The sequence below is a fragment of the Puma concolor genome, chromosome D1 (assembly GCF_028749965.1).
Source record: "Puma concolor isolate L17-30 chromosome D1, mPumCon1.1.hap2, whole genome shotgun sequence".
Lineage (NCBI taxonomy): Eukaryota > Metazoa > Chordata > Mammalia > Carnivora > Felidae > Puma > Puma concolor.
This window is the reverse complement of record NC_141676.1, coordinates 44,427,069-44,449,522: the sequence shown is the minus strand read 5'-3', so window position 1 is coordinate 44,449,522 and position 22,454 is coordinate 44,427,069. Positions and strand designations below refer to the sequence as shown.

Here is a 22,454-nt window from a genome sequence, read left to right as displayed (position 1 = left end):
CATCCAGGCAGTCAGGAAGTGTTAGTGGATCTGATAATTGTGCACCAGGTACAGAGTCAGGAGCGGGGTGGGGGATATGGCAGTGGGCAGGACAGACCTCTAGTCCCTGACCCTGGGATCCTCAGGGGGGAAAACATTAAGCTACTAATTTCAGTTAATTGTTTAGTTACAATTATGATAAATTCTAGGGAGGAGAAAAATGAGGGGGCAGAGGATCACATAATGAGGGACATGACTGAATCCCCACGTCTCATTCCTCTCCCAGCCACCCCTCCCCCGCCCCACCCCCAGCTGCCTCCTCCCAGTACCTAGCGCTGCATTGGAGTTTAACTGCTTTCCACAATATTTACTGTTCTGCCCCTGTTGACAGTCCTAATGGATTCTGCAGATTAAATAATCTCAGCCCAGCCTCGAGCTGTATTGGGATTGGCCCATTAGACAATGGCAGAAGCCGCCCCAGTCATTGTTCTAATTGAATAATTTGCTGTAAATCGCCTCCATTTCCTTCTGAGCCCAAGCTGGCTTGTTAGCCAAATGGAGGTGAGCTAGGGCTGCCTCTAATGGGATGTAGGAGCAGAAATGAGCTGTCTAAATGAGCCGTTGTCTCATTGGGCATGGAATTAAATCAGAGACACTTAAGGCTTCAAGTCCTTCTTGTAAACTAGCCTCTCCTGGGATGGGAAGGCATAGCCAAGAGCCTTCAGAATAAAGGCTACAAAGCTCCAGGGTGAGATTTCCAATGAGTTAGGAAGGGCTTTGGGTGGGGTTAGGGGTTGGGGCTGGAGGTAATGGAGTTTCCTCTTTCTTGCTAACTTTTGTATGTGTCTTTTCTACCCCTCTCATGGGCAAGACAGCATCTCTGCCCTGAGATACATTTCTCAATAACTCCTTCCATGGGGAGGAACACTTCTTCTTGAAGCTACCATGTGTCAGGCACATGATTTTTATTTTATTTTATTTTATTTTATTTTATTTTATTTTATTTTATTTTATTTTATTTTATTTTATTTTAATCTATTAGGGGCTTTTGCAAGTGATCTCATTTAATCTTTATGAAGCTCCTAGGAGGCAGGTATAATGGAGGGAACCACATTCATGGGTGTTCATGATTTTCGCAAGGTCAGGTACCAATCTGGTACAGAGTCAGGATTTGAATCCAGATCTGTCAGACCCCAAAATTCAAGTTCTTTTTGCAATAACATTGAGGACAGACAGTGTGGGGCAAAGGGGCTACTTTGAATCCACTCCCTGACATGCTATGTAGCTTTGGAGGTGTGTAATCGGAATCTCTCTGCTCAGTAGGATGAGTCCAGCGCAGGGCAGTAGGGGAGGCGGCTGCCGGGAAAGCAGCCTTTGGGGGCTTTCCTGAGGGCTGCATGCTTGAAATAGGCCTCTCTATAAAGCTAGTGACACTTTAGGCTTTAGCTGGGACTGTGGTTTCCTCATCTCCTGATCCCTTTGGGGCCCACAACTATCCACACGATTCTCGCAAAAGGAACCAAGAAACGAGGAACAGAAGACACGTCCCCACTGTCCGTGCCTGTCTTCTTTGTACCCTTTGACTGCAGTCTTTGCAATCTGCTTCATTTCTGCAGGGACCGTTGTTCTGTCCTCCGGCTGTGTTATTGAGAGCCGACACTAGACGAAGCTGGAGGACACTCACAGTCCTTCCGGGAGATGGGAGCAGCGGGAGGCACTGGTGACCGGGAAGAGGGCTGGCTGGCTGTGAGGCTTTGGGGCTGGGTGTAGTTGCCACCATGGAATGGAGTCGGGCTTCCTGTTAGCAAATGCCGGACATGGGCCACTCGTTTGTTACCGTCATCATCTCCACCTGCTCTAGCACCTCCCCTCTAAATCCTAAAACCTTGATCCTAGTCCTCTGTCACCTACCAGCATTGTGATCTTGAGCAACGCATATGCCTCCACTGAATTTCTGTGTCATCAGTAACAGGGGGATGGTGATAGTATTCAATGAGTTAACACCATATGAGGCATTTAGAACAGTGCTTGGCTCATGGTACACACTCAGTAAATATTAGCTCTTATTATTGGTGGAGACATTTTATAAACATCAGCTGGGTTAAACTCTTGGTCCTTCCTATCTCACTTTCCAGATATTCTCTCTTACCTGGGCCTCATCCGCACTGAATATGAGCCATGGCTCTCCTGAGAGCCAATCTGACTCATAATGCTGGCTTCAACCATGCAGGTCATTACGTAGGGTCCTGGGATCAGTCCCACATTGAGCAAGATTTGGTTTCAGGCATCAAGGAGTCTTGTCCTACTGGGGGAAAGAGGCAGGCATAAATAATATAGTCTGTGAATAGGTCCTTGGTACAGATGCTTCCCAAATGTCCCCAAGAGGCTTCTCTAGCCTCAGGGAAAACATGCAATCACAAGAACCAAGGTTTTGTTTGCTGGAAGGCTCCACTGGCACAACTCTGGGAGGCTATGGGTGAAATGGTTGAACAAGGACGTCTCATCAGGGCATTTAAGCGAAATCAAGATATATCAGGTTTATTGTTGTGTTCCCCTCGGCTAGGAGCCCAGTGGTCCCTAACGAAACGGAAGCAGATGACTTGTTCCTACTGTGCTCTAGCTGGCTTCTGCCCAAAGGGCTCACAGATCAGCAGTTAGGCATCTGTTCTAGAATTTCATGGTCACCAAGCTATGTTTCTAGAATCTACCTCTTAGAAATTCACATCATTCTCTTGCATCCTTCTGCTCATGACCGCGCTCCCTTTTTCTAGGTCCATCAGATATGACTTGATCAGATCCAAAGGTCCTCCAATACCAAGGGCATGCTTCATCTCCTCACAGAACCCTAACTGCTTCACACTTCAAAAGGGCCTTGCAGCTTCCTTACCGTCTCCGTGTCCTCACCTGGCATAAGCTCAAATTCCTTCTTGACTGTTCTTACTCTGTACCCCTTTCTTCTTTGTGACGGAGATGGAGGTAAAATAAGATCTGCTTGCTCACTGCTATCTGATGACGTCATAGCATTCACTCTGAAAAGCTGGTATTTCCCTTTTGAGTTCAAACAAATTGGAAAGGGAACAGTTACCTCCTTTTGTTGTTTTTTTCTTTTGTGCCATCCTTTTGTGCCTGCTGACTCACTGGGTTTCAAAAATATACTTTTTCAGTGATGATAATAATGCTAGAAATAACAATGGTGATACTCCTGATGTTGATGGGCACTATCAAAGCTTTATATGCTTTGTCTCATTTGCTGCATCTCCCTCAACCTAGCTGACCACAGGGCAGTATACAGTGGACTCTCTGGGCATAAGAATAACAAAGGCTACTATTTATCGAGCTCTCACCCTGGCCTGACACTTCCATATTCTTTATGTCTGGTCATTGCTGTAATAGCCCTGTGCAATAGATATTATTACTCTCAGTTACAGATAAAGAATTAGGGCTCAGCAGAAAGGTACTAAAAATGTGTTCCACTTATCTTTTCAACAGACCCATAGAGTGCTTGCTGCATGCCTGGCTCTTGGCTCAGTGCTAGGAGCACAAAGGGTCCCTGCCCTTGAGGGGTTCATAGTGTGGTGGGACCCACAGACTGGGAGACAGGCAGTGGCCATGAGTCTCTGGAATTACACAATTCCCTAGTTTATTCTGAGCTCCTGTCTCCCATACTTTTCAGATCAACTGTCTTATTCTTTATTCCAAGCATCATAAAGGGTACTTTATGTCCAGCGTGATCACTATTAATTAAAGTCCTCCTCCGCTCTTTTCTCATAAGGGTCATTTGTAATCATGGAGTAAGAGTTTAATTTTTCTGGACTTATCTCCCTCTTCTCAGCTGTTATCTTCCCACAAGCTCATACTTGCGTTTTCCCTGAAAGTCTTGAAATCTGCTGTCCTCAAGCACAGGGCAGGCTGGGTGATGGCCAACCCTTCTTCTGTTGCTTTACCCAGGCAACGGTGAAAGAATCTCCATTTTCCTCAGGGAGAACTTCCTCACCAGCTTGGAGAAGGAGGTGGCAGAGAGGAAGAACAAGGAAGGGACAAGGTAACAGGAGGAGTCAAACAGGTGGGCAGCTGATTGGATGGAGGAAGGGCACCATTGTCTTGGTGCAACTTTCGAGGCACAGACAAGCCAGGTGGGTCCTCAGTGCTGGGACAGAGGCCCCTGGAATCTGGTTTATCTTTATCAGACTGCTTTTGGCTGTCCACTAACAAAATTTTCACTTTAAACAACAAGGACTTTATCATCTTACATAACAGGGAGGCCTAGGGGTTCGTGGATTCAGTGGCTTAGTGACCAGGGACCCAGATTTATTATTCTCCCAGCTAGGTCCTCTCTTGATTGCAAGCTGGTCTCCAGCAGCAATGATGTGACGTATTTCCTTGTTCAGGTCCAATGGGAGAGATACTGTCTCCTGTGGTTCGCAGTTAGGAGAAAGAAAACTTTTTGTAGAAGCAATCCTGTCATGGCTCATTGGTCTGAATTGAGTCCCATGCCTATTTCTGAACCAGTTACTAGCAGTTCGAGTGAAATTATATCATCTGAAGTAGAATGGATTTTGGGAAGCAACCACTATGCCCACTACAGTGTCACATTTCCCATGCATAATCGACATGAATAACCCAGTGCTGTGATGGTTATAGAGAATTAGCATGTAGACTTTCCAGATTTAGCAAATAATACAGGCTGCCCAGTTAAATGTGAATTTCAGATAAACCATAGATACTTTCAGAGTATGAGTATGTCCCATGCAATATTTGCTGGTCTGTGTGTCCCTGTGTTTGGTACAAAGCAAGATGGGTCAGGCAAATGTTTGATATTGGGAGATAAAAGATTGTAGGGATTCATGGTGAGCTTGGGACGTTAGACTAAGTCCTGCACTACTTGTGAGGGCAGTAGAGTGTAAACCGGTTCAAAAAGGAGAGGAGGGTTAGGGGGCCTTCCCTCCATAGCTGCCTTGGCTCCTTGTGGCCTGGATCTGAGAGCAAAAGTGATTGTGCCTTCTCTCTAAGGACACCTGTTGACCCCATCCTGCCCTCTCTTTTTCCAGGGTCACGACCACTGCGGGCAGGCTTTGCTGCAGATTGGGATCAACATGATGGCGTTGCCTGGAGGCCGCCACCTGGACTCCATCCCTCTGCCGGGTCAGCGGTAAGTCCCATAGGTGTCTCTTAGGGCCAGGCCTGCTCTATCTGGCCAATGGCTGAGGCCCAGCTCCAGGATCTTGAGGCTGCAGGTGGCTCCACCTCTCCATGCACTGTCCTGGGGTGGAAGCTTAAGACAAAGCATTGGGGATGCTATGTTCACTCAGCAAATACTGATGCAAGTGGGCCCTGAGACATGAAGGAATCAGGCATGTCCAGTCCCCCAAGGGACGGTCTCCTTAAGATGCAGGCAGACAATGAAACATAATTGAATGGGGTATTCTGCTAAGATAGGAGACCCTGGGGGCGCCTGGGTGGCGCAGTCAGTTAAGCGTCCGACTTCAGCCAGGTCACGATCTCGCGGTCCGTGAGTTCGAGCCCCGCGTCGGGCTCTGGGCTGATGGCTCAGAACCTGGAGCCTATTTCCGATTCTGTGTCTCCCTCTCTCTCTGCCCCTCCCCCGTTCATGCTCTGTCTCTCTCTGTCCCAAAAATAAATAAACGTTGAAAAAAAAAAATTAAAAAAAAAAAAAAAAAAAGATAGGAGACCCTGGAGGGCGTTCCTGATCCCACCTAGGCAAGGAGGCTGAAGCCATTGGGGGCCCTCGGGGTTATGGAAGACTCTCTCTGAGCTTCTTGAAAGGGACAGACTACCCTTAGGTGTCTTCTACTTCTTCAAGGGCACCAGGGAGAGAACTGAGCACAGAGCAGATCCTCCAGAAATATTTGTCGCCCTGAGCTGTGCAGGGGAGAGTGGTGGGGAGGAGGATGGAGGAACACACTGAGCAGAGGGTGAAGGGCAGACGATGCAGTGAGAAGAAAGAGAGACAGAGCCCCAGAGGTGATTTTACACAGCTGGGAGCTGTGGAGACCTGGCTGGTTTGGGGGGCCAGCACCAGAACTGAAGGGGAAAGTACCAGGCCAGTGAATCTATGGTGAACAACTGTCCCAGATGCCCCACGACTGTCCTGATTTGGGCCCTGAAACTTTTGTGACTTTGAAAACACCTCAGCCCCAGGCAAACTGGGCTGTTTGGTCAGTAATGCAGGTTTGGTCTACAGAGGAAGTGTGCAACTGAGGGCTCAAGGGTTTCTGCCTTGCTTTTTAAATTTTTTTCTGAGATCTTTTGATGGGGTCGTTTTGAGGCAACAGAATCCAAGTAGCCCTTACAAGACTGTTAAGTCATTGTTGATTTGTTTTGTATGTTTTGTTTTACATATTACATGTATCACTGACATCTTACCTTTATTCTGTCCTTCACCCCCCACCTGAATTATGGAGGGTTTCAATTTATCACATTATTCATTTCTTTTTTTTTTTTTTTTTAATTTTTTTTTTCAACGTTTATTTATTTTTGGGACAGAGAGAGACAGAGCATGAACGGGGGAGGGGCAGAGAGAGAGGGAGACACAGAATCGGAAACAGGCTCCAGGCTCTGAGCCATCAGCCCAGAGCCCGACGCGGGGCTCGAACTCACGGACCGCGAGATTGTGACCTGGCTGAAGTCGGACGCTTAACCGACTGCGCCACCTAGGCGCCCCTCATTTCTTTTTTTTTTAAGTTTATTTATTTTATTTTGAGAGAGAGAGAGCAAGAGCAGAGGAGGGGCAAAGAGAGAGGGAGACAGAATCCCAAGCAAGCTCTGAGCTGAGTGTGGAGCCTGATACAGAGCTTGATCCCACACACCCTGAGGTCATGACCTGAGCCAAAATGAAGTGTTGAACGCTTAACCGACTGAGCTACCCAGGCACCCCACACATTATTCATTTCCATGTTGTTTGGTTTTGAGTATTTTTCTTACTGTGTGTTGCTTTTTTTTTTTTAATTTTTTTTTTAACGTTTATTTATTTTTGAGACAGAGAGAGACAGAGCATGAACGGGGGAGGGTCAGCGAGAAGGAGACACAGAATCTGAAACAGGCTCCAGCCTCTGAGTTGTCAGCACAGAGCCCGACACAGGGCTCGAACTCACGGACCGTGAGATCATGACCTGAGCCGAAGTCGGCCGCTTAACTGACTGAGCCACCCAGGCGCCCCATGTGTGTTGCTTTTAAAATCAGAAAAAAATAATGAGTATTTGCTAAAAGTCTACTGGTACTGGGTTAACTCCTTTGAGGCCATCATTATAAGGGAGTATACGGGTGTGACATGTATCTCGTGCATGCTACTTAGAATGGAAAACACTGTTAGAGATGTAGTTAGGACTTTTCTGTGCAGGCTAACGTAGAGAATAAGGGATCACCCGGGGGCCCAAATATCTTTCCACACAGTGTGTCTTAGGCAGAGCTCAGGGATCGTGAGGTGCAAACCTGTTGGGATACGTGTATGTTGGAGCAGCTGATGGCCTTTGAATTCATGACTGCTTGCTTTCAAAGCCAGGTTCTTCCCCTCACTAGCTGTGTGGCCTTGTGCAAGTTCTCGAATCCTGTCAGACCCCCAGTTCCCTCACGTATAAAATGGGTAAAAATGGTACCTATTTCATAGGGTTAACGTGTGAATTGACTGAGTTGCTATGTGCAAAGTGTCTCACTCAGGGAAAGCTGCATAGGGGGCCTGTTGTTTATTGAGTGCCTACTCCATGTCAGAGGTCCGCTGTGGCTCTTCATGAGGGTGATCTCAGGCAAGTCTTCTAGAAATCCTTTCCCTGACCCCTCTTGGCAAATGACCTCAGTGAGAAAATCCGAAATCATCAACAGACACTTCCAGCAGCTTAATATTTTAAGCCGGGAGAAAGTGGAGCTATTCTAGATGAAGTGTTCATAGTCTTTCTGGCTGCTGTCCACACCAGGTACCTGTGAGCCAGGTGGGCAGAAACAGCTCTGGCGATATGTTGGTTGGTAAGCACCTGGGGAGCTTCCCAGGTGTAATCTGAAACCAGCCTCTGTAATCAAAGGGCAGAGAGAGACCAAAGAAGGAGGCGGGCCACCCAGATTGGTGGGCAGCAGGTTACATAGGCAAGGGAACTTATATATGAGGCTTGTCTTCAGCCGCCGCAAGATGTATAGATTCCGCACCTGCCGCAAAATCTTAAAAGTGTATATGGAGGCCTTAAGTGGGTTCAGTTGAGTATACTACCCAGACAGTCTCAGCACCACATCACTATCTCAAGGTTGTGTCCCGAGGGCAGCCTCTAGGAGGGGGAAGGCAAGTGGAATGCACATTCCAAGGACAGGGGAGGTGGTGAGGAGCCTCAGGTGGCTGGGGTCCAGTGCACGGGTGAACCGATGGCCACGTCCTTTTGATAACCTCATCTAACACAATAGGGCTTTGGGACACCTCCTCAGAGCCTCCTGGGTCCTGGGACAGTCAGACCGGAGAGGCTGTGCTGGGGCTGGGGAAGCTGCTGTCACAGGGCAGTTTAGGATTGTGTGGGAGTCAGGACTGCCTCAACTTATCTTGGTTCTGCTGCATATTAGTTATAACCTCAGGGTTCAGCTTTCTTCGTCTATGAAGTGGGCATGTTTATACTTACATCATTGAGTTGTAATGAGAATTTAAGATAATATGTCTAATGCATCCTGCCTGCACACAGGAACTGCTAGAACCTCTTCAGATAAAGACCAGGTCCCTGGTCTAGAGAATGTGGGGCAAAGGTAGATCAGACCCTGGCACCCTTTCAGCCTCTGGGGACCACTGTCTCTCTCCGTCACACCTCCAATTGCCTCAGAAGCTTTAAGGATAAAAGGAAATTAAATTACATGAAAATGATTTAGAAGTTACATTACTCTTCTTTTTGGAGGCAGGCTGGGGTTTCTAACTGATGTTCTACACACATATCTTGGGAGGAGAGCCCAGGACTAACATGACCCCAAGAGTTCTGGCTGGCCACAGAGCTACAACGTGAGAAGGGGTTTGCTTAGAATGTCTTCAGCCCTAAAGTTCTGATAGGGCAGGGTGGGCTGCAGAGAGAAGGTGGTATTTCCTTTAATGTATTCATAGCCTGGCATTGCCGGAATATTAGGGGAACACTATCCCTGGGCCCTACCAGCCTATTAATTGCGTGCATGGGCCATGTTCGTGAAGAAGGCTCATGTGTCTTTACAGGATGTCAGAGGGGTTAATTTATCCAATCTGATGCTGCATTGTGGACAGATAATAGCAGCTACCTCTTCTTTCCTCTTGTTCCAAGCTATAGAGGCCTCTTTAGTGGGGAATAACACCATGGTTATTGTCCCCAGACAAATAATTAATGCTGGATAATTGACTTCTCTCTGTCGTGTTTCATTGAAACTGAACTTCACTCTGAAGTGCCATTCATTGTTCACTTCAATGTGCAAAATAAACAAATACCGACAAGATGCGTGAGATCATCCAGCAGCTTGGGTGAATCATAGGGGTTAGGCCTTTGGTATTTGAGACCCTTATGAGTAAATAGCATTAAAAAAAAAAAAAAAGGCTTATCTAGGTGTGGGCTCCAGGTCAGGGGCTGGGATCCCATGCCAACTCGGCATGGACAATAGGAGAGGGAATGTCAGGGTTCTCAATTCCAACTACATCTCCTGGAAAGCTTTCATATTTAAAAATAATAAAATAAGCCAGAGAACGAAACCCTCCTCTTGGAAACTTGAATGTGGGTCTAAGTGGTTGGAAACATATAGGCCTTGGTATCAGACTTGGGCTTGAGTCCCAGCTCCACTTCCTACCAGCCGTGTGACCTTGGCTCCCGCCGAACGTACCCGCCAGATGGCACACATGTGTGCTGATTATTATCTCTATATTGCAAGTGATGGGCCACAGGTTGGGTTCTCTGGGAAGCAGCCTTTGGGACAGAGTTGAGAGTGGCTATTAGGGAGTGCCTTTGGGACCAGCACTCAGGGAAGGGAGAAGACAGAAGCAGGACCAGGTGGAGGAAGAAGACTTGAGTGACTTCAGCTACCCTCACAGGGAGCCTGGGAATCACAGTTTTATTCATTGTACAGGGTGGCCAGGGTCTTCAAATCCCACTTGATATGTCTTTTGAGTGGGCAGCCGTGGGCCAGGGTATGACCTTAGGTGAGGTGGCTCTGAGACAGTCTGAAGGCCTGGCGGCTGGAGGCTGTTAGCTAGTGATACTCCCAGCAGCTGGGGACAACACGTCCTTCCTTAAAGGGGAACCTGAGCAGCACATACATCTGCCCCATGAGGAAACTAAGGCTTGCGGAGGTTAAGGTACTTGCCCTGGGTCAGCTTTAAGGAACGGAGCTTGGATAGATGTTCCCAGATGGTGCTTGGGCCTGAGTGCTGGCCAATACTCTATCCAGTCTGTCTTTTCCACCCTGTTCTTGGGGGCTTCACACGAACAAGCCATGCACTCATTCATCCAGGTAGTTGTTTACTCATTAGCTTTCAACAAAATTTTTCTACACATATGTACTGAGTGAAGATCAGGTTCCTTGTACGACGCTTGGGTGCTTAAGGACATGTTGGTGACCAGACTGGGCATGTTCTCACCTGGTTTCCTTTCAGCCTGGAGTCTGAGATGAGCCAGTATGGGTGTGGCTACAGCTAATGGCAGGCAGCCTCCCCGATAGCCCCTGGCCTGTTGGCAAGGGATGTCCAGCTGGAGGCCACCGCAGGCCAGCCTGTCTCCAAGCAGATAATGGCTTACATATGTGCACCCCTGGTCTGTGGCTGCTTTTCTGCTGCTGGCCTGTTTTCTGTGCCTGCGGTGAAATGTGCAGACTGTAATTGTCAATGGGATAATTGGATATTTTTCTGTTGTTTAAATAGAAAGGAAGGCCAATCACAGTTAGAATCGAATTCCCTCACTTCTCTCGTCTCCCAAGAGAAATCCACAGGAACACAGGCGTGACCTTGAGAAGGCAGAGGGACAGTGATTGAATAGTTATTTTTAGGGCGAGAGATTGGGTTTAAATTCCCATACAGTGCCGGGAACTGGGATCATAGAACCATTGAATGTTACTGCTGGGAGTTACCTAGAGCTCATCTGTCATCCTCATAAGATGGGGAAACGGAGGCCCAGAGAAGGGAACGGAGCTGTCAAAAGACTCTTCAGGCCCCTACCCACCCATTTGTGGAGTCCTGCCTTTTCTGAGCTGTTCCTTATGCTGTTTCTAGAAGAGCTGTGTCCGAGCTCCAGGGGAATTCTCATGTGGCAGTGATCAGTAGTAGACCCCAACTTCATTCATCCACTCATTCAAATGAGATTTACTTTGGACTGAGAATTTACACAACCCAGACCCTGGGTTGTGGGGTGATGATTTATGTAAATGCCATTACCTTTCTCAATGATGAATGTCCCAAGGGCCAAATTAATTTCTGACTCATATTTGTGCTCCTGTGATTAGAGTGTACACAGTAGGAGCTCAATAAGTGGTTGTTGAATGAATAAATGTTTAATGTTTGATGAGTGAATGATGAATCGCTGAGGAGCCTCAGGTGACTATGAGAAATTAATTCAATAGCTTGGATTTTGTTCCTTTCCCCAAGGCACTCCAGTCTTCAGCAAACTCTTCATTCTTTTTGGTAGAAAGTTGCTGCTTCGAGGGAAAGAGTAAGCTAGTTTTATCTTGATTAATTTAAATCCTCTTTCTGAGTTCAAGCCAAAGATTTAATTGTTTGATGGAATCAGAGAGCTGGAGAGACATTTTTTTTTTCTTCTAAAGACAAGTAACTTTAGTCTTTGGTTTTATGTTCACTGGAAAAAAAAAGTCCACAGTTTCATCATTAAATCTCTTATGGGAGAACCCAGTGCAGTGAGGAACATGGACTAGGAACCAGAGGCTGCCCTCTTGTCCTTTATCCCCTCCCTTCCTCTTTCCTTCTTTCCTTCTTTCCTTCTTTCCTTCTTTCCTTCCTTCCTTCCTTCCTTCCTTCCTTCCTTCCTTCCTTCCTTCCGTCCTTTCTTCCTTCCCTCCCTCCCTCCCTCCCTCTCTCCCTCCCTCCCAGTCCTGGATGTATACTAACCTGCTGTGTGTCCGTGGACAATCTTTCTCCCTCTCTGAGCTTTAGTTTCTTCATATGAGGATGAGGAGGTAGGCAAAAGTTTCCCCAAGGACCCTTCCAGCTCTAATATTCTAGGAGTTTGTGAATGAGTTTTGGAGAGTCTGTTCCCTTTGCTGGACAAAAATATCACACGTTAGAGCCTAGGACTGGGAAAGCAGTCCCATTGATCAAGGCAAGGTCTTCTCATTCCTTCCTATGAAATGCACAAGAGCTCTAGTGTTTGCCTTGAAGCCGGGATGGACACTGCAAGGCACCCTAGCTTAGGAACCCCTTTCATCATCTAAGGGTGTGCCCCATTTGGATTTTATGCAAGCCCTTGGTATATCTAGGAGAAATGTTCTATAGGGGGAATAGAGTGCCCTGCTTTCGTGGGATGTAATACAGATAAATCCATGAATCTCAGAACTCCAACATTTGAATAATTTGAATTCCTTGTTTTTGATTCCACCTCCACTTCTCCAGATTACACTTAGAACTTGCCATTTTCCCAGCATGTGGCTCCATGCCTCCACTGCTTTGTGCATGCTGTTTCTTCTGTCAGAAACCCTAGCATCTTCCAACTCTGATTCCTCTCCTGGGGCACTCGAAGGCACCCGTCCAGTGTTGGCCTGGGGAGCTTTGTCAGATATCATAGCTTGGACTAAGCCTCCCTTCCCTCTGCTCCCATGATTCTTTCTGCTGACCTCAAAATGCCATGTGGAGCCCAATGAGCCATAATTGCTTCTTTATGGCCATTCATTTACTCATTCAGTAAATGCTTATTGGTGCCTTTGAAGTGCCAGGCATGGTGCTGGGGGCAGAGAATGTGTCAGTGTGCAAGAGAAGGTCCTGCCCTCTTGGAGCTTCTCCTCTAACCAACCCCTCTGTAATCCCAGCACCCAGCCAAGTTCCTGGCACATTAAGGTACACAGTAAAGTTTGGAGGCCATTACCAAGTATTCTTGGCATATGGTAAAGTGTTCTTTTGCACAGAACTCTCCACATAGCAGGTAGAATAGAGTAGGGCAGGGAAATCCAAATATCCAGACTTTGAAGGAATAAAGTTTCATTCTAACTGAAAAGAGATTGAAATGAGCCAACCACAGTGTAGGCATAGATCTCCGTAAACTACCAACCCCTGGGGTTTGGGGGAACGCTGGATGCCAGGCCTGTAGGATTAGCTGGGGATGAGGAACTGGTACCAGCAGCTGGGGGCCATGGTGTGGGTCTGCTGAGCTGAGAAAAATTGTTCCCTTTGGCATCTGAAGGGTCAGGCACAGTTACCTTTCCCCAGTGATGGGCTTTGATGAATGAAGGGGGCAATCTAAGAGACCAAAGCAGAAGCGCAGGGCAAGGAGGGGTGGGAGAGGACCCCTTTGTGGCCTGAAGTCCTGAGAGGGTCACTCCTCACCCTGTGTGCATGTCTCCCTGGCTTCTCAGCTCTGGTAGTATTTCTGGTGCAAACCTGTCAGACATATGTGATGAAGGGGCCACTGGGCCAGGGGTTCTGTCCTGAATTTAAACAACACACACCCAATTTTCTCCCAGAAAGAAATGTGACAAGGGTCTGAAAAACGATCAGACACACCACAGTGTTTAAATGATTATAAGCTTTAAAAAGGTATCGATATGTCACGTAAGGGCAGTCTAACCATAGCAGAGAGGGCCCTGGCTGTGCATTTTAGGGTTTGAATCTCAGCTCATTTGCTAAAGACCTCAAAGACCATAGCATAATTGTTAAGAGCAAGGCTCTGGTCTCAGATTGCCTAGATTCTTATTTCTACTTGTGCACTGTGTAACCTTGACCAAGTCACTTAACCTCCCAAATTTCAGTTATGTGGACCTCATGGGATTATTTTGAAGGTTAAGTGAACAATTAAGATGGAATCAGGCCCTTAGCACAGTGCCCAGAATGTAATAAACACTTGATCAATGTTAGCTTTATTATCACTATTAGTGTGAGGTCTTAGACAAATGTGATGATTCGAAGCCTGTGTCTACATCCATAAAATGGGGATGGTAATCTCCAGCCATCGGAGTGCTGTTAAGGGCTGAAGGAGGGAGTGCTTGGTACATTGAAGGTGCTCTGTTGTCGATAAACCTCCCTGCTTGCTGTGTGGGTAGTTAATTCCCTCTGACTTTAGAATGAATATTTTAGGGGTCTCATTGTTTTCACACTGGCAATTTCTTGGTACAAGACTATGCTGTTCCCTTCCCCTGTTCCCACCTCCACCCTGGATAATTCCAGCTTAAAAAAAAGAATCATCCTACCAGTACCCTGGTATGTAGAGATGATTGTGGTTACATCTGGCTCTGTGTCTGGAATCTGCCAGACTGCAGAAAGCCCAGATTTTAGGTCTTGGTCACCTTCTTCCAGATGTCCAGGAAAGCTGCCATCGGAGAGTAAGAGGGTTACTCAGGGAGTAGGCATCTGTTTCTCTCAGAGGCTCTGATGAGAACTGGGCTGGCACCGGGAGCCCCATTCACTGTGTGGGATGCCCTCCCTGCCCCAGGCATGGGGGCAGTCTTGACAGCATCAGGCTCAGATTCCAGTTCACAATGGAGACCGAGAAAATCCAACCCTAGTCCTGGTCCCTGGCCCCTCAGGCTCCTTGGCCAGAGCCCCTAACGTGTCCTGACTGTGGTGGTTTTCCACCATGAAGGGAATGTGACTCATTGCCAGTCCATCTGCTTTGACCTTAATTTTCAATTCCTTTCCTTTGTGTGAGTAATCAGATCAGTCGTCTGTACTTGCAAAGGAAAGATTTCATGCATAGGGGAATGGCAGCTCAAAGTTCTTGGCTGAGGACGGTTGAACCCTGGGAGCTGCAAGGTTCGGGGACAGCAGGCAGTCCCCACCACGCAATGAGAGCTGCCCTGTTTAGCCAGCCATTCTATGTTGGGGTCAGTCAGCAAATCCAAGAGGGGAGGTGGAGCCCAGGGAACCAGAGAGCTAATGACAGGGAGTCAGGCGAGCTCTGCAATTACGGGATGCTCGACTCTAACACAGGCCAAACCTTAATGAGCTGCAGTCCCTAGACTCTAAAATTGAGAAGAGGAGCTCATTATGTGGCGGCACAGTGGCCGCGGCTGGGAGTGGACCGGCTTGTGGCGGGGGCCGGGTTCACCAGGCCTCGTCTCCTCCCTGGCAAAGTGTAGGGCCTCTTTGATGGACCTCTCTGCAGGGCCTGCCCCCCCACATCTGCTGTGACCTTGTGTACCCCACTTGTCATCCTCTCCTAAAACCAAACAAAATGAGAACTAGCTCCTCGCTCGATGGGTTTTCTATCTCAGCCAGGACAGCACCGGTCGCCCAGGCCTCCTGCCACCCAGGAGCCCGCATTGCCTTCCCTCCTTCACTTCACCCTCACATCCTCTCATCTCCCCCTCCCAGACCTCCCACTTCTTTCTCTCCGGCGTCACTGCCAAGTTCAGGCTTCTGTCTTCTTGCTGTTTTATGCCTACCGTCTCCTGGTAGGTCAGCCTTCTGTCTAGTAGTTCACTTTGCTCTGGTCCAGTTTTCTACTGACTCTCTGCACAGTTATGTCACTGTCCTGCTCTACAGTGTTTTCAGTGGCTCCACATTGTCTTTAGGATTAAACCCAAATTCTGAATCAAGTTAGAGTCTTTGATCACCTGGCGCTTCCCGGGCACTCCCTCAACCCCCCCGCCCCCCCGCCCGCCTCCCATGCTTGAATCCAGTGAAACTCCTTGTTTCTATCTCTATTTTTATGCCTCTAGGCTTTTCCAACAGTCTTTTTGCCCTTGTCATCCTGGCCTGCTCCTCTTCTCTAAGAACCAGGGCAAATGTCATTTCCTTTGTGTACATATTCCCAGGCCAAGTCAGGCCCTCTGTCTCCTGTGGTCCTCGGCTGTCCTGCTCACAGCTTCTTGATGGCTTCGTGATGGCAATGTGCTATTTAGTTGATAAGAGCAGAGACTCTAGACTCTAGAGACTTGGTCTGAGTAATGGCTCGCCCAGTTCCTACCATATGACTCTCACAGAAGTCTGCCTGTCTGTGAAAGGAGGCAATAATAATTTTCTCTCTCCAGTTAGTGGGGAGGATTAAAAGAGATAATACATGGAGAGGGCTTACAGCACTGCCTGGCTCGTTGCACATTGGCTACTGTTGAAATGACTACGAGGTTTCCTGGTGCTTTCTTGCCTGTTCGGGGTCTTAGCTGAGCTACGTGAGTGCTGGAATTTTCTCCTGGTTGGCTTTGTCCTCAGCTCCTAGAACAGGCTGGTGAGCAGGTACACAGAAAATGCTGGGACATCAGGGCTCCAGGCCTGGCCCCATCATGCGCTGGCTGTGGAACTTGATGGGACAGGCAACTTCTGGCCTCTACCTCTAGGGGCGCTTTAGGAGGGCAGCCCCATCAGTGCAGCCTGAGGTGAAGGATCTTTGGTTCTCAGTCTGCCCACAACTGGGGATAGAGAACCTTGGTCAGAGCCCGAGGCTTGGGGGTTGGAGCAAGGGTGTGGTGGAGGAGAGGAGTCCTAGTGGTGGCGACTGGAGGCCGTTGAGTCTATGGAGGCTTGCCCGTAGTGTAGATCGGCTCTTGGAAACCCTCTAGTGGTGCTTTTCTACTGTCACCGGCACTTCCAAGCACTATCAGAGGTACCCGGATGGCACCTGACACTTTCCATCTGTGAATTCTCCTAAACGTTCCACTTTGGCAGATGAAAAGACTCTCCTTAGAGGAAGAGAACAGAATGGGAAAGACAAAGCTCAACCCTTTTCAGTCTACACATCAGGTTCTGTATGATAGCCATGAAGGCTGAAGGCGGACTAAAGCTGAGTCTTCTGCGTGAGAATGCATGTATAATTATTACCTGATAGTGCTAAGCATGCCGTTTGGACAGGGCGTGGCCTTTCCTAGAGTCTAGAGTAGCACTTAAGCATGTGGGGTCTGGCGTGTGATGGGCTGGGTCAGAGCGCGGCTCTGCCACTTACAAGCAGGGCAATGTCACATAGTTCACTTTACCTCTCCAAGCTTTCGTTTCTTCAACTGTAAAAATAAGACAGTAAGAACCCCCTCCTCCTAGGGGCATTATGAGAAATAAATAAGATAATGCACCTGAAGCCATCCACATGAGAGATGACACGAAGCCCAGCCTCGGTAAAGGTTGGCGATAATGACTGCCGGTTTCATCTCGACTCTCACAAGCCAGTGAGGCAGGACGGTGGTACCAGTTAATGTTATTCCCATTTCCTGCTTCGTTCAGTGCCACATATGCCGAGCATCCCATCCTCAGCGTATCCGGTCCACTGCTCGGGGTGACATGGAGGGAGCACATGACGGATGCGAGCCCTGCCCTTATAGTCTGGTGAATGAAGCAGATATTAATAGTCCAGCAGTGAAACAGTTGAGACCTGCATCACAATGGGGGGAAAGGCGGGGTACAACAGACACGGGGGGCACAAGCGCATCTAGGAGTCAGAGAAACCTACTTCAGCAGAGACAGAGAGATTTTAAGGATGTGGAGCCATCAGCAAGGTGAAGAGGAGATGGGGAGAAAGGGGCCAGCATGTGCAAAGGCTGGGAGGCCGGAAGTCACAGCAGAGGGAGTGAAAGAACTAAGTGTGGCTGGGATGGTGGTTAGGACTGAGGGGGAAAGCAGGTCAGGGAACTGTGGCTCCGGGAGGGCAAATGCCATGTGCAAAGGTGCAAGGCTATTAGAACATGGGTGATGGCGTCTCATGCGGTGTTCTTGGTGTTAGTACCGTCCTACTGGCTCTCCTACGTACACTGGCCATGCTTATACACACGTGTATCCTTTTAAGAGGTTAAGAAATGAGTCATTCCTTAGTTAATGAAAGGCCAGGGACTGTTAATTAGCAACACCCCCCCCCCCCCCCATCCCTCAGGAGACATCTAAAATGCCTGCATTTGACAGAGTTAACAAGATGGGCTCTGACTCATCAGGAGTGGGCAGCTGTCAAATGAACATATTGGCTTTTTGGATTGGAAACAGTTACCTGGAGCCAAATTGAAGTTCCTTGGCTTTCTGAAACAGAAAGAACAATGCACCCCACTGGGGTCCTGGAAAGACTGGGAATAGGTGACAGCACAGGCTTTGGAGTTAGCAGACCTGGAGGGAAGTCAAGGTTCTGCCATTGACAAGCTGTAGGAATTAATGTGAGCCTCAGTTTTCCCTCCTCTGTGAAATGGGGATACGAAATGGTGTTTCTATGAATACAAGACCAAGATTGTACGTGCAAGCACTTGATATGTGCTCGGCTCACACAAGGTACTCAATAAAGTTTTCTTTATAGCATGCTTGAAGTATGCTAGATTTTTTTTTTTTTTTAAGTTGATCGTTTTAGAGTGGTCAGATCTCTTCCCTGCCTTAAAACCCTCCAATAGATTGACGGAAGGCCACAACCTGGAGAAATGGATGGGCCAAAGTGACTACAGTAGCATTATCTATGCCCCCTTCACAAATTTTTCCTAGTTATTAGCTTTGGGGTATATTGGTGGACACCATTTCCCCTCACCCATACTTTTGGAAATATCTGAAATGTAGAATCAACTCTCTTACCATGTTATACTGGACAGTTTAATGAACAGAAAGTGCTGTGGACCACAATATATCAAAGTGGATAAGGATGAACAATGAAAGTGGGGATTTCTGGAAAACAATCTGAAAACTCTTTCCATTGCTACAGCCTGGAGCAGAAGGTCCATGCAGAAATGGCAGAGAACACAAGAGATCATACAAGGGAAGAGAGCAGGCCCAGCATAATAGGTGGGTGCAGAGGGCATTCTGCAGAGTCCCCTGCAGGGAGAGAAAGCCTCCTTCCTGGTTCTCACGTTGCCCGGATGGATCGGCTGCAAGTTAGGAATAGGACTTCTGTGAGCCTACCCAACACCGTCTGCCGTGAAGGCTCTACACGGACACCGTGAACTTGGAGTAGTTGGGGATGGAGGGTTGCAGAGTGCCGACGCGCAGAAAGCAAAAGCACCTCAGTGTGGGATTCAGGCCGGAACGGAAGCAGGACGACGAAACCATTGGGAGATTTGGACAAGATCAGAGAAGCAACATTTCCTCTAGTCCCAAGTGGCTGGGGCTTCACCAGGGCCTTAGTGAGGAAGTTAATACCCTAACCACACTGTAAATTATTTATAGCTTGTTGCATAAATAGTTATGCTTAAATTAACTGTTTAGTAAACAGTTTACAAATCACTGCAAGGCAGAGGTTAGGTTAACTTTAAATGAATTTATGTGTTGTTTTTATTAAGACCTTAGAGAGCCTTCCAGGTTGGGTTGGAGAGAGGCGTAGGGGTTTGGTGGCCCCAGCTGACATGCGGTGACAAGATTCCTTCAATGTTCAGGAAGAATTCTCCTCTTCGCCCAGAGTGAAAGAAACCTGGGGTGCTCACAGTGGCTTCCAAGGCCTTGCATGATCTAGCCTGAGTCTCTCCTCTGAGCTCATGTCCTACTAATCTTTCTTTTGCTCTAACCACGTTCATCTCCCTGCTGTTTCTCAGACAAACCAGGCATACTCCCAAGGAGGGCCTTTGCACTGCCTGGGCCCTCTGCCTGGATTGCTCAGTACCCATACTTCAGACAGCTTCGTTCTGTCACCGTCTTGAGGTTTTCGCTCATGTCTTACTTTCTCAGTGAGCCTGACCACTTGTTTAAAATGGCAGTAACCTCCCTGCCTCCCACATGACAATCTCATCCATACTTATTCTTTTCTTTTTTTAATTTTTTAAAATGTTTTATTATTTTTGAGAGAGATAGAGAGAGAGGGAGACACAGAATCTGAAGCAGGGGTTCTGAGCTGTCAGCACAGAACCTGCTGCGGGGCTTGAACCCACAAACTGTGAGATCGTGACCTGAGCCAAAGTTGGACGCTTAACCGACTGAGTCACTCAGGCACCCTTCATCCATACTTATTCTAACTCCGATAGAAGTGATCTGCTTTTAACACACCACAAACATTTTCATTTATTATATTTGTTATTACTATATTTGTTCCCCCTGCTCTAGAGGGAGAGGTAGACATGTTTGTTTGTGTTGCTCACCCATGTGTCCCAAGCAGCGAGAACAGTTCCTGTACCTAGTGGACATGTCTAGTGAGTGAACATTCATGGTGGGATTTGTGTGAGTATGTGGGCCACATATCCTGCATGGATCCTGGGAGCACCTGGATGTTTCTGGAATGAAGTGCTACAGGAGGACAGCCCAGAGAAAGGGACTGGACACCAAAGGATAAATGGGCTCACTAAACTCAACGTGCCTCAAATTGAACTGTCTTCTGAACTTGTTTCTCCTCTCCACTCTGTGGCACAAGTGAAAAGTCTGGGGCTCAGCTTTGACTGTCCCTCTTATTCATCATTGGTGTGAATCAGCATCCGGGATCAAGGACCATCTGGAATGATTGTCCTCCAGCATCGCACTGGTGTCACTTCCTTCTCCTCTCATACTCAAAAGTAATTTTGCAGAATGGAAGGCCTTCGGCTCACACTTTATTTTTCTGTGTATTTTAAGTATGTCCTTCTACTTATTTTCTAGTATAAAGCATTGCTCTCACACACAAAAATCTGATGATAACATAATTTCCTGTCCCTTTCAAGTAACATGCACTTATTTCTAGGTGCACAAAGCATTTCCTTTCTTTCTTTTTAAAAGTCCAATAATCTTAGTAGAATAGGTGTTGTATATTTCTTTTTACGTATGGAATATGGCCTTTCAATATGTAGTTCAAACAGTGTTTTTTCCCCAGGAATGTTTTCCTAACTTATAGCCTTTCACATGTATTTTGTTGCCATGTTTTAGGTTCCTTCCCTGGGAACTCTTATTGTATATATATTGGGTCTTATTTGCGTATCTTTAATATTTGTCACATCCTCACAAATCCTTTTAATTTCTGTCTTCATTTTCTTTTTTTTTAAACTTTTATTTATTTATGCAGTAAATTTGAATTCAATTCTTTAAAAAAAAATTTTTTTACTGTTTATTCATTTTTGAGACAGAGACAGAGTATGAGTCGGGGAGGGGCAGAGAGAGAGAGAGGGAGACACAGAATCTGAAGCAGGCTCCAGGCTCCGAGCTGTCAGCACAGAGCCCGATGTGGGGCTCGAACTCACAGACTGTGAGATCATGAGCTGAGCTGAAGTCAGACCCTTAACTGACTGAGCCGCCCAGGCACCCCGTCTTCATTTTCTTTTAATTTAAAACATTTTTGTTTCTTTTTTGCATTTGATTTTCGTAAGGCATTATCTCATGTTTTCGTCTTGTGTAGTCTTTGTTTCTAAAATGACATTTTCTTTTTGTTTCTAATTCTTTTCTTAGTTAAGATAGCTGAGGTTTCATGCTTCTCTTTCACATCTTATATCATTTTTTAAAATGTTAAGCTTATTTTGAAATCGTGTATACATTTTAGTTTCCTTCTGTTTTGTGAGTACATTTTCCTGGAATTTTCTCATTGTAGGGATATTATTTTGTTAGTTCTTCTCTTTTGAAAATAACCATGCATGGGCTGAGACCTGAATAATTTTTGCGTTGCTCATTTTTAGTGGGCATGCACTTTGCGAGGGAGGCGGGGTTCAGGAAAGCTGTTCTAAATCCATCGACCTCCATCCTCTTCTGTTTCCGTGTCAGGTTCAAAGTAGGGTGCTCTGCTTTTCCCAGAGTTCCTGGCTCTCCTTCCACCTCCTACACGGATCTGAATGAACATCTCTCGCCTTTGTCTCTGAGGCCTTTGTCCTGCCCAGTTTTGATTTTGCCCCCAGAAGTTTCTTCTTCACATGGCACTTCTTCGTTGTAGAAGAGATTCCTGTTGGGCTGGTTTTGAGAGTTCCTAGGAGGCACCTTGCATGCACTTGCTACTGGAGAGGTTTCAGCCACTCTTCAGGTTTCAGCCACTCTTTTGGAATTGGCATGCTGTGCTTTCCAATAAATATCCTGCGGGCTCTGGTCTCTCATATTCATCAAACGCTATCTTATTGGGTCCTCCTTTTTCCTCTTGTACAGATGATACTGAGAAGGTCTTGTGGCTGTTAGTGTTTGGTCCCCAGCTGCTGATATTTTGAGGTTTGCGGGGATATTTTTATCATCTAGTGTTTATCCAAAGGGCTTTGGTTTTGTTATCTTTGTTGTTCTATCAATTTTTCACGTGGGGATTTAGAGAGATCTAAAAACTGCTGTCACGGGGCGCCTGGGTGGCTCAGTCGGTTCAGCGTCCGACTTCGGCTCAGGTCATGATCTCAACGGTTCGTGGGTTTGAGCCCCGGGTCTGCTTCAGATTTTGTGTCTTCCTCTCTCTCTGCCACTCCCTCACTCATTCTTTGTCCTCTCAAAAATAAATAGACGTTAAAAAAAATTAAAAACTGCGGTCACTACTGCCATCTTACCAGAATTTTCTTTATTTCTCTACTTTTAAGTAATTAAGTTCTGA

General features: G+C 47.0%; 1 protein-coding gene across 1 annotated transcript in view; it reads left to right on the top strand.

The window, feature by feature from the left end:
* Nucleotides 1–22,454, top strand: part of INSC (INSC spindle orientation adaptor protein) — a 127,057-nt gene that overhangs the window by 29,578 nt on the left and 75,025 nt on the right. Inside the window, exon 2 of the mRNA XM_086677906.1 lies at nt 5,028–5,128. Coding sequence (XP_086534032.1) covers nt 5,073–5,128 — 56 coding nt within the window. The 5' untranslated portion in view covers nt 5,028–5,072. The remainder of the gene's footprint in view (nt 1–5,027; nt 5,129–22,454) is intronic.